Source organism: Opisthorchis viverrini, assembly GCF_000715545.1.
Source record: "Opisthorchis viverrini unplaced genomic scaffold opera_v5_16, whole genome shotgun sequence".
NCBI lineage: Eukaryota > Metazoa > Platyhelminthes > Trematoda > Opisthorchiida > Opisthorchiidae > Opisthorchis > Opisthorchis viverrini.
In genome coordinates this window covers 1,921,839-1,936,438 of record NW_008751672.1, presented here as the reverse complement: position 1 = coordinate 1,936,438, position 14,600 = coordinate 1,921,839, and the positions used below count along the sequence as shown (strand labels likewise).

Genomic DNA, 14,600 nt, shown 5'->3' with positions numbered 1-14,600 from the left:
GACTTTACCTCCAGGCCGCCTCGTAGCACGATTACTCGTAGTACGGGGTCTCGCTGCTCTTGGTCTGGCTGCTCCCCTTTGGCCTTCCTGGCATGGTTGAACCTTGTGGAACGAAGTTCCAGCCAGTGTAGCCCGCGGGATCATTGCAGCACTGAAGCCCACCACGCACGTTAAGGTGGCAGCTTTAGGTCGGGGTCGCGAATCCGCAACGAGACTGTTGGAAAGCGAGTGTTCGGTTGTGCATTGAAGAGTGTGTCCAGCATCAGAAGCTGCAGTGGTTAGGCCATGTATTGCCACTGAGAGTGCTGTTCTCCGCACCCATTCCAGAGTATAAGCAGAGGGGTAGTCAGTCTTTGACTTGACATAGGGGTATGAAAAACGAAAAGTCGGTGCTATCGGTATGACTCATTTTCCGGGATGGGGACCGCATGAACTCCACTTCGCCGGGTTGGTGACGCTGAAAGATATAGTTGCCATTCAAATCAGTGGCTTTCTTGTTAAATCAAATAAACTCCGATGGTTCAACTGTAGCACCCTTTCGGTGTCTAGCTACCATGTCAACGGAAGGAGACATAAGGTCTGGGATACTGCCAGGTTGCCCAAGCCTAGCCAGGGGCAGTCGGGATGTTGAGGTTGGGTTCGAACCATGGACCTTCCGGTCCGTAAGCTGATGTTTTGACCACTGAGCTATCTCTATCCCGTTGTTTTTATCAGCTTCTCTTTGGAATCGAGATGGCGAGATGGCCCGAATGAGTAGAGCGCGAATTTCCTGACCGGAAGGTCTGTGGTTCGAACCCGATCTCTGCCTCTGGACTTCCCCTCTCTAGGCTGGGCAACCTGGCAGTATCCCAGCTTTCGTACAGCCTTCGGGTGACATGACAGTTAGGCACCAAAAGGGTGCTACAGCTGAACGATTTCTTTCTTTTCTTTGGGATCGCATGGGTGAGTGTTTTCAGGGGTGTAGACACCTCGGATTGATTGTGGACTAGCACCAAGTCCGTTCCCCATCCACTCTTATTGTTCTCTTCACAATAAGGCCTTCGAGTAATTCATAGCTGTAGGGTAACAAAGAATGAATGTTGAACGCTGATGTTATACTGTCGATGATGATGATGATGACTAAAATTTCACGATACCATCCTCAACTTGTCCAGGTCGTCATGGAGTCTCTGGAAGAACGACATAATTTAAATAGTCAACTCAATCAGGGTCCACATGCTACATCCGCTAATGCTTTGGCAGAACCGGTAGGTGTTTTCAGGCTAATTTTATATTTTCAGGCTGCGATTTCAACGGTCGTTTCTCGAAGGTCTTGCGTGCTGGATTTGAGCCCCTGGATGGATCATCACGTCCTAGTGCAGACTGCATCCGGTTTGTCTCTCCTTACTTGCACACTTATCTGTTCCAACAGGATTTTATCAACCAGGCATCATCTTGAATGTTGAGAAAACCACCGGTGAACTTGTGGTTCGTCTAGACCACAGTGATTCGAACACTATCTTGGTGGAAATCTCTTCTTCCTCCGCCTCTGAACCAAAGATCATAGACGATGCCATACCTCACGCCAACCAGCTGATAGAGTAAGCGTCAATCCAAATGTCTTCATCAGATTTTTTTAGTGGAATTCGTGTGTGCTACCGAGACACAGCAACTGATGGACGGCGTTATGCAACCGGTCGGCTAAATTTCAAGAATCGTGTTCCATTAAACCATCAGAGACTGTATCCTGTTGATTGTGATTCAAACGTACCATCGCCCACACTCTTTCTTACTCGTACACATTTACGCCTTCTTGTGGCCCCCTGGCAAGATGAGTTGGATGATGTGAGTCTCTCAATGTGCTTTGGTTTGTACGCTGCCTACCGCTATCAGCACGACCACCAATCCCTGCGACACCACTCATTTCTTGACCTTAACTAGCTTCATTGGTATGGCGAGGACGTAACGAGGACTGAGTATAACTAGATAACTGACGCATCGAAGTCGTAACACTTAATGCCAATAAACATAAACTTCATTCTTCCCCGAATTCCGACCACACGAAGGTGAAGAAAGCACCATGTCTTAATTCAGTCTGCTGCCTACCGCTATCAGCACGACCACCAATCTCTGCGCACCACTCATTTCTTGACCTTACTTAGCTTCATTGGTATGGTGAGGACGTAACGAGGACTGAGTATAACCAGATAACTGACGCATCGAAGTTGTAACACTTAACCTTAATATGAGTGAAACCAGCTGTCATTCAATTATTGGAAGATAAGTCATTCTGGCTGGTCCATATAGTCTGAAATACAAATGCAAGAACTATAGGTAATAATAATAATAAATAATAATCGTTCAGCTGTAGCGCCCTTTCGGTGCCTAGCTGCCATGCCACCCGAAGGAAGCACGAGGGCTGGGATACTGTCAGGTTGCCCAAGCCTAGACAGAGGAAGTCGAGTGGCGGAGGTCGGGTTCGAACCACGGACCTTCCGGTCAGTAAATTCGCGCTCTAAACACTTGAGCCATCTCGCCCAAGAACTATAGGTAGAGAGAACTGGCTTTCAGTGATCATAATCATCACTGTGAGACTCCTTTTGTAATACCGAATGGAATTCGGACAACCAATGTGTGTTGCAACACTGAATCTTTGTCTGGTATCATTAATTGTCGGCTCTGCATACTAGGCGATAATTTTCTAACACGGTAGTGCGTCGCCTACACCACATGTTACAGTTATTGCTCCACGTCATCATCATCGCCATTGACAGCAATGCTGATTATTCACTGCCGTACAGCCATATCAGTTTGCTTAGAAGAAGCCTCATAATTGGACAAATGAAAAAGTGAAAAGGGAAGAGTTCCATGAGCTAGCCCATTACAAACGCCCGAGATTCATACACGAACGTCAAGATACCGCTGGTTCACTCAGACAGTATGCATAAAAACTGATAGCTAATGACATCGGTTGGCCAGTGTTGGAAACATTTCCTCGTCGTTATCCCCCCACAGAGGGGTCCCAAACGGTACCGAGTTGCGCCTAGGCTGGCCGTTCTAATCGGGCTAAAATAAATTTCAAGCGAAACTTCAAATCACAGTGGAATACGTAATCAAATAACAATGTCAATGGACCCCCAACAAGCAGTGCACAGGCCGAGCAACCTTCAGAACAACACGATAACACAGGTGCATAAGGCAGGTGATCAACCAGAAGAAGCATTTTGATATCATCTGAAGAAACTGCCTCACGTGAAGGACTATTGTCTCTCCACTATATGGTTCACCTCTACAACGTCAACAAAAGATCCCCCAGATGACTGTCGTCATAATGAATCCATAATTTGATAGAGCTTATTCTTTAATATAGCGATGGGTTTCTTTCAGCCGAGAGAAGATCTAAATATCCTAATAATGTATTTCACAGATGTTTTCAGCACACTTTCCGTTTTGTGGACAATGCCTTACTGGGGATTCTGTCATAGAATATAATGGTGCTCTCCGTAACAGCCAGCATAAAATCATTAGCAGATCGGTAGTTAGAGCACTAAAGTGATCTCTCCAACCTGCCAATTTCATGGTCGGTTTGTATCTGCAGATTGGCTTATGGATATACAGCTGTAACTTTCACGGGGATGTAGGTGATATCGTTCATTCATCTACGGTCTTCCCTCATACCTACCATGACCGATCAGACGACATGCAGTTTTAGCCTCAGTTACGCACATATTTTCCGCTCCCTCTCCCCTCGAAATTGGTCTGATTAGTACAATATATTTTGTGCTGGCTTCTTCCGGATTTCATACATTTCAGCTTCAATTGCCATCTGAAACAACCCACGGGGAATCGGGACCTCCTGACGAATTGAAGAGTGCCACATACAACAGTCGGAATGAGTCTCCAGCATCTGAGTGTGTACAAGTGGAGCCCGACAAAGCACTGGGTAAGGCTTTTGGTTTTACCGCTGATATTTGTTGACTTAGCACGGTGAACGACAACATTATCTTTATTTCATCTAAAAGTGTGCGAAATTCCGGCCTCGTTGACAGTTCTTCGTCACCGTACGTAATTGCTGATGCTCCGTAAGTTGTTTGGTTCAGGTCCACAGTATCATTGGAAACGCGGGGACAGTGATTCATAACGTTGGATGATTCACAATTCAGGAAATGCTTTGGGACGCCATTATACGCTGGTTTTGGGTAATCCAATAATGCTACCTCGAAGTGGGTGAACAAAGAAGGATATTAGGAAGTATCATCGTTCGGCAGTGACGAGGAATTTATCGATCGTGAATACCCAGGGATATAAATCTAGAATAAAATACAGATTGCTTAACTGGAATCGAGTGTCTTTCCATCTTTTTTACGTGTTTTGTAGCGTGCCAATGTGCAATCACGTTCCTTTACTTGTCTGTTATAGTCCATAAGTTTTCCGAACGAGTGCGCTTCTCGTTCATGCCCTCAACTTCAACTCGAGCACTTTCTTTTAAGAGCTTTCCGGTTGGGATGTTAGGTACGTCGTCGCTGGATGCTCGAGGATTCTCGACCACACTCCGGTGTTTAGAGAATAAAAGAAGGAGGATATCAAATATACTCCGTAAGTTGTTTGGTTCAGGTCCACAGTATCATTGGAAACGCGGGGACAGTGATTCATAACGTTGGATGATTCACAATTCAGGAAATGCTTTGGGACGCCATTATACGCTGGTTTTGGGTAATCCAATAATGCTACCTCGAAGTGGGTGAACAAAGAAGGATATTAGGAAGTATCATCGTTCGGCAGTGACGAGGAATTTATCGATCGTGAATACCCAGGGATATAAATCTAGAATAAAATACAGATTGCTTAACTGGAATCGAGTGTCTTTCCATCTTTTTTACGTGTTTTGTAGCGTGCCAATGTGCAATCACGTTCCTTTACTTGTCTGTTATAGTCCATAAGTTTTCCGAACGAGTGCGCTTCTCGTTCATGCCCTCAACTTCAACTCGAGCACTTTCTTTTAAGAGCTTTCCGGTTGGGATGTTAGGTACGTCGTCGCTGGATGCTCGAGGATTCTCGACCACACTCCGGTGTTTAGAGAATAAAAGAAGGAGGATAATTGGTCAAATATACAGGTTTTCAAACTGTTGTTCTGCTATATCTTACTCAGTACATTTGTAATCATAAGCCTTACACTACGGTATGTTGGCGCAAGCTACTGCAGTTTCATCTTTATTCAGAGTAGGGAATGACGTGAGTACATGTGTGAGCTTGAAGCAATACCCTTGAGTTGATTGACTTTGAGTCGTTCCACCACACTCAGCATTGTTGATGCTGTGCATCGACAATATAAAGATCGATTAAATCCGAATTTATGGTACGTGCCTCTTCCGGTCTCCTACTTTTCGTTCCAATATTTTTTCTGAACTTCCAACCTTTTTGAACGGTACTTTGTCTACTTGTCTTTGAGCCTTAGCTTGCATGCTTTTTGCAAAGAATTCCCGCAGCTAAACGTTGAAATCGCTTGCTGAGGAAATTTGAAACCTTCTAGGAAAATACTTCGGTTCCCGAAGTTGACTCTCTAAACTTAGGTCACGTTAAAAAATGATAACCTGAATACACAGGTTATTGATCTCGTCGCGCACGCATGAATCACTTAGATGGGTACCATTTTAATGTTCGTTTAACAGGAGCAATATTCTGGCATGTCTCTCCTTTAGAATTCTTTTTGTTGCTTGCCCTAACATTGCTAGATTGATATACCAAAGACCGTTGCCACGGTTAGTACTGGGTCTAGACAAACGAACAAACGGTGGAAGGACGGTGAACCAATCGGAGTTAGCCACTTTGTTCCAGTTCTCTTCCTACCCAAGTGCCGTTCCTTCACGTGATCCACTGGTCTCGTTTTCAGACAGACGGTTGTCGAGACCGAGCGGCAGACTGTCCCGCCTTACTCTGCCATTGTTTGCGAGCTTGAATGGCCGTGTGCATTTGTACGTCAGTCTGACTAGCTCACTCGTCATTCATGCTTGTGTCGAGACTACGTTGGCTAGCCAGCTCAGGCAACTGCATTCCGGGTGCAAGTTGTATCACTTGGCCTAAATAGGATGCATGCGAATCTACTGGGTTTTCGAGTCCGCCAGTGTCACCGAATCAATACGCCTGTAGTGATTTGTTTCATCCTTCCAATGATTTGGTATAGCAGTGCCAATTATGGCCGATTTCGTTTTTTTGCGTTATCCACCAGCGATCCAGTCGATCGGTACCAAATACGTCTGCCGAAATTCCTCGATTTTCATACGTGCCTTTTTCGTATCCTGGTACATTGCATCTCTTACCACCGTCCTGCGCAGTTGGTGTGAGCCTCATCCTACGGCTGACAGAATCGAAGTTAGATTATTCGTCGGCATCAACTCACGCACTGCTTTGTTCAATAGTTTCTAATGCATTTTTGATTGGGTGCGCTGAATTGGTGTTGACATGGCTCATCAGCATTCCAGCCAGAGACCTGGGAATTGAACGAGTCCGTTGCAGTGACAAACTTGCTGGGACTCGTAGGGGACTTTTGGATCACGCGTGAATTGGAAACATCGATTAACGCAAGGCAAGCGCAAATCACCAGTTTGCCGGCAGATGTTATCTTCAAAGTTATGCGTGACATCAAACGAAACAATACGCATACCAAATGGCACAAACATGCCTGTTTGCGGAAGTTTTAATGGCGGGATGGGGAAACCACTGTTTAGACCTGGGCTTCATCAACTAGATTTGACATTTTTTATGATTCTTGCAACTGACCTTGATCATTACCCTTGATGCATGAGTACGAGAGAAACTGACTCTAGAGACAAGAGTAAGAGATCTCGAAGAGCAACGCAATCAGTGTCAGGAACCATGTCAGTTCAAATTGCTCAATGAATACTTAATGAAATTAGCATGTGTGAAATTCAAAGAAAGGATGTATTAAAGTTGAGATTTCCATGGGAAAAACAAAAAGCCGCAAGGCGCTGCTTTTTCCGAAACATTATTGCACTTGTAGACTGCAATGGAGAGAAATCAAGTTTAGTCAAATTGTACACAGTTAGGAATGAGAAGCCAGGTTGCGGCTCATTCATAAAGGAGCTATCGAGCTGGATTGCATTGAGTCTCTCGTTTAAACCAAATTAGTATAAAAACGAATATATTTCCCGAGTTGCCCCCAGGTTTGTTCGGAAACTCGGGGACTTCGCCTATTTGAGGAGTCCAAAGAAGAACGAAACAGGTTGTAGGCTGTTGGGGACTTTCCAGCGACCTCATGAGCAGTGTGGTACCTCTAGAAAGAGTCAGAGTGTTTTCTTACCCCACCCATTCAGTTTCGGAGTTATCAGTATTGAAATGCGGTCTGCGGCCACAACCGATTACGCAGTCGTCTTGCTGTCCGGTGGGTGTTGGGTGCGCATTGCTCATGTAACCCAGACAAATTCTTCATTGCACCCTTTCGCAATCATCGAAAATAACTATGCTCCCACGAAATATTTTTTCTTGGATTAGGATGGTAGCATTTCGTGAATTATAACGCTGTTCTTTATCTTAGTATATGTAGGTACCTATTGCTTCTCGTTCCAGATTTGGAGATGACTATCCGAGACGCGGACAGTCCTGCTTTGCTGGATTCCGTTTCGGCGCCTTCCCATGCAGGGCCTAGCATTATTACCGGGGATATGCCGCCCGAAGATTTGGACCGTTCTGTCACTTTTGAGCGCTCTTCCTCGAAGCCCATCTCATCTGCTACACTGACCACTAACTTCTCTACCAGTTCAGCGCCACCGACATACTCAGTTGCAAAGAATGGTGGGGTTTCTGAAACCGAACCGGGTCCCTTGACTATTTTAGGAGCGGTCCGTGGTTCTGACCCCACTCCGCTGTCTCAGCTCGGTCGGAATTCCACGCCGTATTCCGCCAGTCCTGCCAGCGCTCTGTCACTTTCTCTTCTGGGTCCTTGCCTCGGAACTTCGTCCTCGATAAGATTCACCGCCACTGGTCCAAAATGGAGTCCTGCGAATCTCTTGGCTGCAACGACATCCCTTCCGAACACTTTTGGTGTTCACCATCAACGGTTTAAAAAGGTAAATATTGCTAAACTGTGGCCATTTTCGGTTGGCTTTCCGGTGGGATGTTATGAAACTCCTGTCGAAGTCTTAATAAAATCACCCGACTACATTTAAACGGTCTGCACTCATGATCGTAGTGGTGAAGCTCGCACTTGTAGCCGCTTTTTCACTATCTTCTCTTCTTTACCTAGGGTGATGTGGTCAAGACACCGAATGGCGTGCGCAAGAAATTCAACGGAAAGCAATGGCGTCGCCTTTGTAGTCGTGAGGGCTGCACTAAGGAATCACAGCGACGCGGGTTCTGTTCCCGTCATCTATCAATGAAAGTATGTTGGTTTTTGCAGTGCTGGTGTTTTTGAGCAACTGATATCCGTGGTCCATCGTTTTCATCCAACGCTAGTAGACTGTGCGAACGGGTACACTTTCACCGAAGGATCCTTCAGGGGAACTATTTTAATGGTTACAGCCCTCTCAGATAAGGCCAAGTTGGTGCGTTCCTGTTGTCTATTCCTAGTTGATGTACTGTACCAACTAACGATAACACTACCGCTAAGAGACTGGATGCTTCACAATCAATCAGCGTTCGTTTACTCATTTTTTCATATGTGGATGATTTCTCGCATACACGACGGACGAACCGCTGCATCTTTGGAATGTTTGAGCACCGCTAAACAAACTCGCGGAAAACTGGGAACTCTGGGAGCAGAGCTGTGACGACTTTCTAATTTTGAGTGCCAAAATCAAAAGAACCCCATGGTAATGTGTCGTAATGGGATTGGAGAAAGTGCTCGGTCCATCTACAGTGTAGTCTTGTTCAAAGACAATGAAGACCCCAGGGAAACGAAAATAACTTTGAATGTCACACTCAGCAAGTTAGACCACCGTCCATGAGCTGCATGGCGATGTGGTGGCTGCTTCAGCTTCAATGTATGAGATTGAGATAAAAATCTTTGTGACGCTGATGACATTGCCTGGTACAATCATGACGCCCGAATCGGCAATAACGAGCAAAATGCCACTCATTGCTATGTCAGCCACCTGTGGGAGGTTTGTCCCTCTGTTGATCGAGTTTGTTCTTGGACTTTCTTTGGATGGTGGAATTGATTCCTGATGGGATCAGTCAAAACTTTTTTCTTTCCATGTTGATCTTATCGAGTAAATCGTGCAGTTCTCGAGCGGAGTGCCAACTTTCGGAAGTAGGAAAATATTGGCTCGTTGAAATTTGACCCATTAAAAGCAACACGCCTCTTTTCTCGAGAAATACACTCATTTGCAAATCAATTTGGTTTCCATGAGAGACTGAACTGAATCTATCGTTTGGGATATTCTACAACTGAATGTGCTGCACACAGACCGCCTCGTGATTCACTTGGCACAATATTCGAGATATCGCAGTATATTTTCATAGAGGAAGCCACTCACAAGGTTGCTAAAAACTTCGACAGCCCACGACCGGTTTCGCCCTTATTGAGGCTCATCAGGTAGGCGCAGTTCCCGAGTTTCCGTCAACTTTATGTTCTAGTTGAACCCAAATTGGACTGTTTTCGGAAATACACTAATTTGCAAATCAATCTGGTTTTCACGAGAGACAACTGAATCCCTCGTTTATGATATAACTGAACTGAATGTGCTGCACATAGGCCGCCTCATGATTCAGTTGGCACGATATTCTCGAAAGCATTCCAATTTGGGTTCAATTGGAACATAAAGTTGACGGCAACTCGGGGACTGTGTTTACTTGATGAGCCCCAAGAAGGGCGAAACCGGTTGTGGGCTGTCGAAGAGTTTTCAGCAACCTTGTGAGTAGTTTCCTTTATGAAGCCTCTTTTCTATCTTAATTGACTAAGAAAAGGTTTGTAACTTTTGTTTCAAAGTTCCTTTTTTAAAAGAACACTTCAACCTATGGTCAGTGGTTTGCCCAGACAGCGCTGTCCCAGATATTTATTCATGAAGTTAATTGTTTCATGCATAGTGTTGACAATATTCATTCTGCCTGATGACCGTCAGTTCGGTTGTTTCTGTTGGATAAATGATTTGCAGGTGACCATAAGCACTAAACTTCCAGCTAACCCACTTGTATGAGCGCCTTATTTATAGCGTGTATGTATGTGACTCGTTATGCAGACCACCACAAAGTGTCACACATGTGTACGTCCCTTCGTAATCCTAACAATTCTAAGAGTATATTTCTACCACTCGCTTTACAGTCCCAAGCTGTCCTGGCGCAATCACTGTGGTTATATTACACTTGAGTCGATTTGGATTCTGCTCTTACTAGGATGCATGAACAATAACGGCTGAAAAACTACAGTCCAAGCTTCTGACGACTGTTTCATGTATATGCCTAATCACAAACCCTATGATATCCTAGCCAGCTGTAAGGATTCTATCTTTTTTTATCCACCTAGGGGAAGGAAATTCGTGCTCTGGGTTACGCTGCAGCAATCGCAGCCTTATCTTCCAGTGAATCATCCTACAGCCGTGCTGACCAACTTCACAGCAATTCTACCAAGGCCCACCAAACTGCTCACAACCCTGGCGGATATAACCTGCACCCCTCCACGTCATTCGCACCAGGTGTAAGGCCTGCGCTTACTCCCGTAGGTGTTAGCCTAACCCATCACTCTACGCAAAAGCCGACAATCTCTGAGTTCGTATCTTCAGTACCGGCAGATCCATTACCACGTTTGCCCTCCACAACAACTGGTTCTGCACCGGAATCCTCTACCGTCGGACGACCCTCACAATCTATCATCACCAGCCCACTGGCTCTTTTACCTGTTCTCATCGACTCACCTCAGTTGGCGTCCAGGGAATCGGTTGGTCATTTTTCGGACCATGGAGATGGCTGTGGTGGTGGCGGCGGTGATAGCTTTGATCGTGAGGATTCCAGTCGTAGAAAGGGCCCAAATCGAGGCCATCCCAGCTCAGGTGGCGACTTCGAAGACCACCCGGATGTGATACACTCTCATCGAACACCTTTGGGTGAGTTATCCGAAGGTGTTGATGTGAAATCCAAGGACACTGTAAACTCCCAGGATTCGCGTAAGTTGGCATGGGTTTTATAGTTTGTGGTTTTAGCCATCTGTGCGTCCTGTATTACAGCGTGTATCTGACGTGGTCTTTTATTACAGCAGACGAAAATAGTATTGCGGGGAACAGTGACCGCGTTGCGGAAAGCATCTCGAATGGTTGTGACGACTTGCCGTCGTCCAGCGAACTACTGTCGGTAAGCATATCTTGTTTTAACCTGAACCTGAAGTCGTCTGTTCTTGTTAGGATGTGTCCTTCGTCCTTTATCCAACCCATCTAAACTATGTGCGCTTGTTTCAGCGTAGAAGACAGGTCACTGGTTGCCATTAAGTCCTCCCATTGGACAGTCTTGACTTGTCGAGTTACGGTGATATCACAGACAAATTCCCGACAGACTCCCCGAACACGTGTTTTACATCACCGTCAACATGATAAAAGAAATGACCACTCTTCACCTGGTTGGTTATTGGACTAATGTGCAATCAGATTTCAATGGACGTCCGCGTGGCCGAACCTCTCCGTCTAGACTTAAGTGGGTATATTGAATCATAGCCGTTGAGTAATGGGGTCCAGCGTTGAAGTCTTTAGCAATGTGAACCTGCATACTCTTCTATGCAGTAGATGATGACAGCCATTGTTTTCCGTGCACAGTGTGAACTGTCACCCGTGCAATATCTCGTGGAACTTTTTAAACGCGAAAATGACCAGTTTTCTTGACAGATGACAGAGTTCGCGATGCATGATTGTCTGCCTTTCGCTGACCTCCAGGAAATTGGTTCAATATTACACCTCCAATGCCTTGATCGAATCGTCATCAGCCACAATAACATGCAGATTGGAATCATGATTCGAAATGAACCCGTTGAGCGCAGTGCGAATTTGGTAGAAGACAAAAATCTGTCATGGTTGTACAGCCATTACTGTGTGATTATTGTTAACAAGTCTCTACAACCGTCTCCCACCTCAACCCGGAGGTATAAATCAGAAAGATCTACCTTGGAGAAGACTTTGCTGCGGTGAAAATGCAGGAGATTACACAGCGGATATATTGGGTGAAATCGTTCGATGTTTCGACCACTGAGAGTAGCCTTTATCAAGGAACAAAATTACCTCTATGACTGGCCAAGGACTGGTGACATACTACCGTATGTACTGTGTTTGGCGTACAAGTCATGCGTGCCTTCTTTGTGTTACACTGTGTACATTTTCAACACCTCATGTCACATTTGGTCTGTCATACTTGGGTCGCCTTTATACGACAGATTACGCCGGACCAAATGACAGTACTATCAGGACTGTGAACGCCCGCGATGTCTTCCGAATAGCAGCCGGTTCAGCACAGAACCCATGTACATACACTTTGAGACTTTGCTGCGGTATATGCACCGATAGCTTTCATTTAATGGATGGAGTGGGATAGCTTAGTCACGCACCAGTTTGTCCAGTTTGCCCGCGTTTTTTCCAACAACCCGTGACTGTCCTTTATGCTGGTTGACTCGAACCGTTAGCTGTCTGTTGGTTTATCCAGTGCAGGCGCAATCGCAATCGCGCAATCAACCCCGTACAAAGTTAGTACAGTCATCGGGATCGAGCGGGTCTTTTGTATAAACAGGTTATCTCCACAGTGTCTTGTCCATTTTGACAGTGGTGTGGGTGTTTGCACAACGGATGCCGCCCCGTGCCTGGTCCGGTTGCCATATCTGGATTGGGTGGCTGAAGCGTACGCTCGGTGAAATCTACTCCATACCGATGGATCGGTTTTTTTCGCACAGGAATCATATACTGATGTGTGTGGAAAGTATTGTTCAAACCGGTAAAGCAAGTACCCAAAGTCGATTGGAGGCGTTAGCTTTTTTTCTGTTATACCTTGGGTGACGCCAGAGAAGTCATTAACCTTCTCAGGAACTCTTGTGGTTACTGGGTAGTCTGTTACAGCCTATGATGCTGCTGTTGTCTAGTATGGCACAGAACACGTTGAAGAATCATAGGGGCCACTTTGTTTCTGTGGAGAGCCCACCTTTGTGCGCCTGTCCGGATTCTTCGTGAACCTGTTTGATAGCTGTTGCACAAAAATTCACGAACGTTTCTCTGGATACTGCAGCCATATCACTGAATGTCGACGAATGAATAGTTCCATGGGGGTCACTAACAGAGTTAAGTGGTTAATCCCACCGACTTGGTTGATTTCTGGGACATATATAACAAACAAAAAATAGAAGGTATGAAATGAATCACCACAAGGGAATCTGCTTTTTTGGCGCGTTCGATGTGCGTGGTGCTTTGTTGGGTTGAAGGAACAATATCCCGTTTTGGATTTCTGTTGCTGATGGGGTACGGATGTCAAAGTCTCATTCAGGTTTATTGGGTTCTTCCGATGACTGTGTTTTGGAATGCAAGCTGGATTGTCTACAAGTGTCCAACCCTTCACTCAAAATGATATTCATTTCTATCAATCACAGTCGGTCAGTTTCGCTAACCTGTGCGATTGTGACAGTTCCCAGGGAAATCTCTTTGTCTCAAGTTTAGTTGTAGTCTACCGGGACGTACTCTGACGCCGCACCAAATTTCATGCGTTGTAATCGAACAATACAACCATGTCGAGCAAAGACGCTCGTTTATTGCAATGAGGCGTCTCGATTTCAAGGGCTGGGTCATTTCGTCAGAATCACCAGATACCCTAAGAGTGTAATGTAGAACATCCTAAGTGGTTGAGGGCGCATGGCCCTACCGTAGTGTTGTATGCATGTTTCGGGGACACGAAGTGCATCGACAACAAGGGTATGTGAGCTGCAGGAGACACCTGCTTCCGAATATTCTACGGTCTGAACTGCTTGACTGAGGGGGATTGGTCTAGTTCGATGGTGCGGGGAATCAGACACAAGTGTAACTGTGCACCGCAGGTGTTTTTGAGCCGCTCCGAATTCTGAGTAAATTCGAATTAAATTTTGGCTGTACGGGTTATTTTCCGACGTCCGCGTCCGGAGTTCGCGGTCTCTAAGGCCGGCATTTTATGACTCGTCTTCCCGGTGACGTCCAGTCGGTCCCCTGTTTTCATGATAATTAAGATGCCGGTCGCCTGAAGGATATATCTTACGGCTTTAACTCCTCTCGTAACCAAGGTTGATACGACTGCCTACAGACCACCTCGTAATACAACCGTTGAGTCCCATGGTGCGTTTAAAGGGACTCTGGAGGTACATACCACTTAGGATACATATCCTAGGCACGCATATATGGCTAGCCAGTTTTAGCAACGGTGTTCACCTGATCATTTCTAGGTTTAACACTTCGGAATATCCACTGTCGATTCTGCTTTTTTGCCAATGGATACACGAAACACGCATAAATATAGTACAATAGGATACAATAAGTCACAACTCAAATCAATACGGAACATATGCAGCAGATCTGGGACAAGACCAAACCAGAGTCCTTGGGAAATCTTTCGCGTATGCAAAGAGGTCTCTGGTGGCTTGCACCACCTGAAATCACTTCCGGTACACCCACGAGTACCGGTTA

At 45.6% G+C, this 14,600-nt stretch overlaps 4 protein-coding genes across 4 annotated transcripts in view; 1 reads left to right on the top strand and 3 right to left on the bottom strand.

Annotated features, from left to right (window-relative positions):
* T265_01500 (hypothetical protein) overlaps positions 1-3,707 on the bottom strand; it is a gene marked incomplete at both ends in the record, with an annotated part of 12,035 nt that extends 8,328 nt beyond the window's left edge. Inside the window, one exon of the mRNA XM_009165541.1 lies at positions 3,662-3,707. Within this exon, the coding sequence (XP_009163805.1) occupies positions 3,662-3,707 (46 nt within the window). The remainder of the gene's footprint in view (positions 1-3,661) is intronic.
* The window catches only part of T265_01499 (hypothetical protein), a gene marked incomplete at both ends in the record, with an annotated part of 47,637 nt that continues 34,113 nt past the window's right edge, over positions 1,077-14,600 (top strand). Inside the window, 8 exons of the mRNA XM_009165540.1 lie at positions 1,077-1,247; positions 1,540-1,580; positions 1,620-1,824; positions 3,793-3,865; positions 7,564-8,063; positions 8,240-8,374; positions 10,457-11,093; positions 11,183-11,277. Of these exons, the coding sequence (XP_009163804.1) occupies positions 1,077-1,247; positions 1,540-1,580; positions 1,620-1,824; positions 3,793-3,865; positions 7,564-8,063; positions 8,240-8,374; positions 10,457-11,093; positions 11,183-11,277 (1,857 nt within the window). The remainder of the gene's footprint in view (positions 1,248-1,539; positions 1,581-1,619; positions 1,825-3,792; positions 3,866-7,563; positions 8,064-8,239; positions 8,375-10,456; positions 11,094-11,182; positions 11,278-14,600) is intronic.
* T265_01498 (hypothetical protein) lies at positions 6,447-6,656 on the bottom strand (the record flags this gene model as incomplete). The annotated part of the gene is made up of 1 exon (XM_009165539.1): positions 6,447-6,656. A coding segment is annotated over one exon (210 nt), but the record flags the coding sequence as incomplete, so codon positions are not given.
* Positions 14,362-14,600, bottom strand: part of T265_01497 (hypothetical protein) — a gene marked incomplete at both ends in the record, with an annotated part of 11,374 nt that continues 11,135 nt past the window's right edge. The window contains one exon of the mRNA XM_009165538.1: positions 14,362-14,563. Coding sequence (XP_009163802.1) covers positions 14,362-14,563 — 202 coding nt within the window. The remainder of the gene's footprint in view (positions 14,564-14,600) is intronic.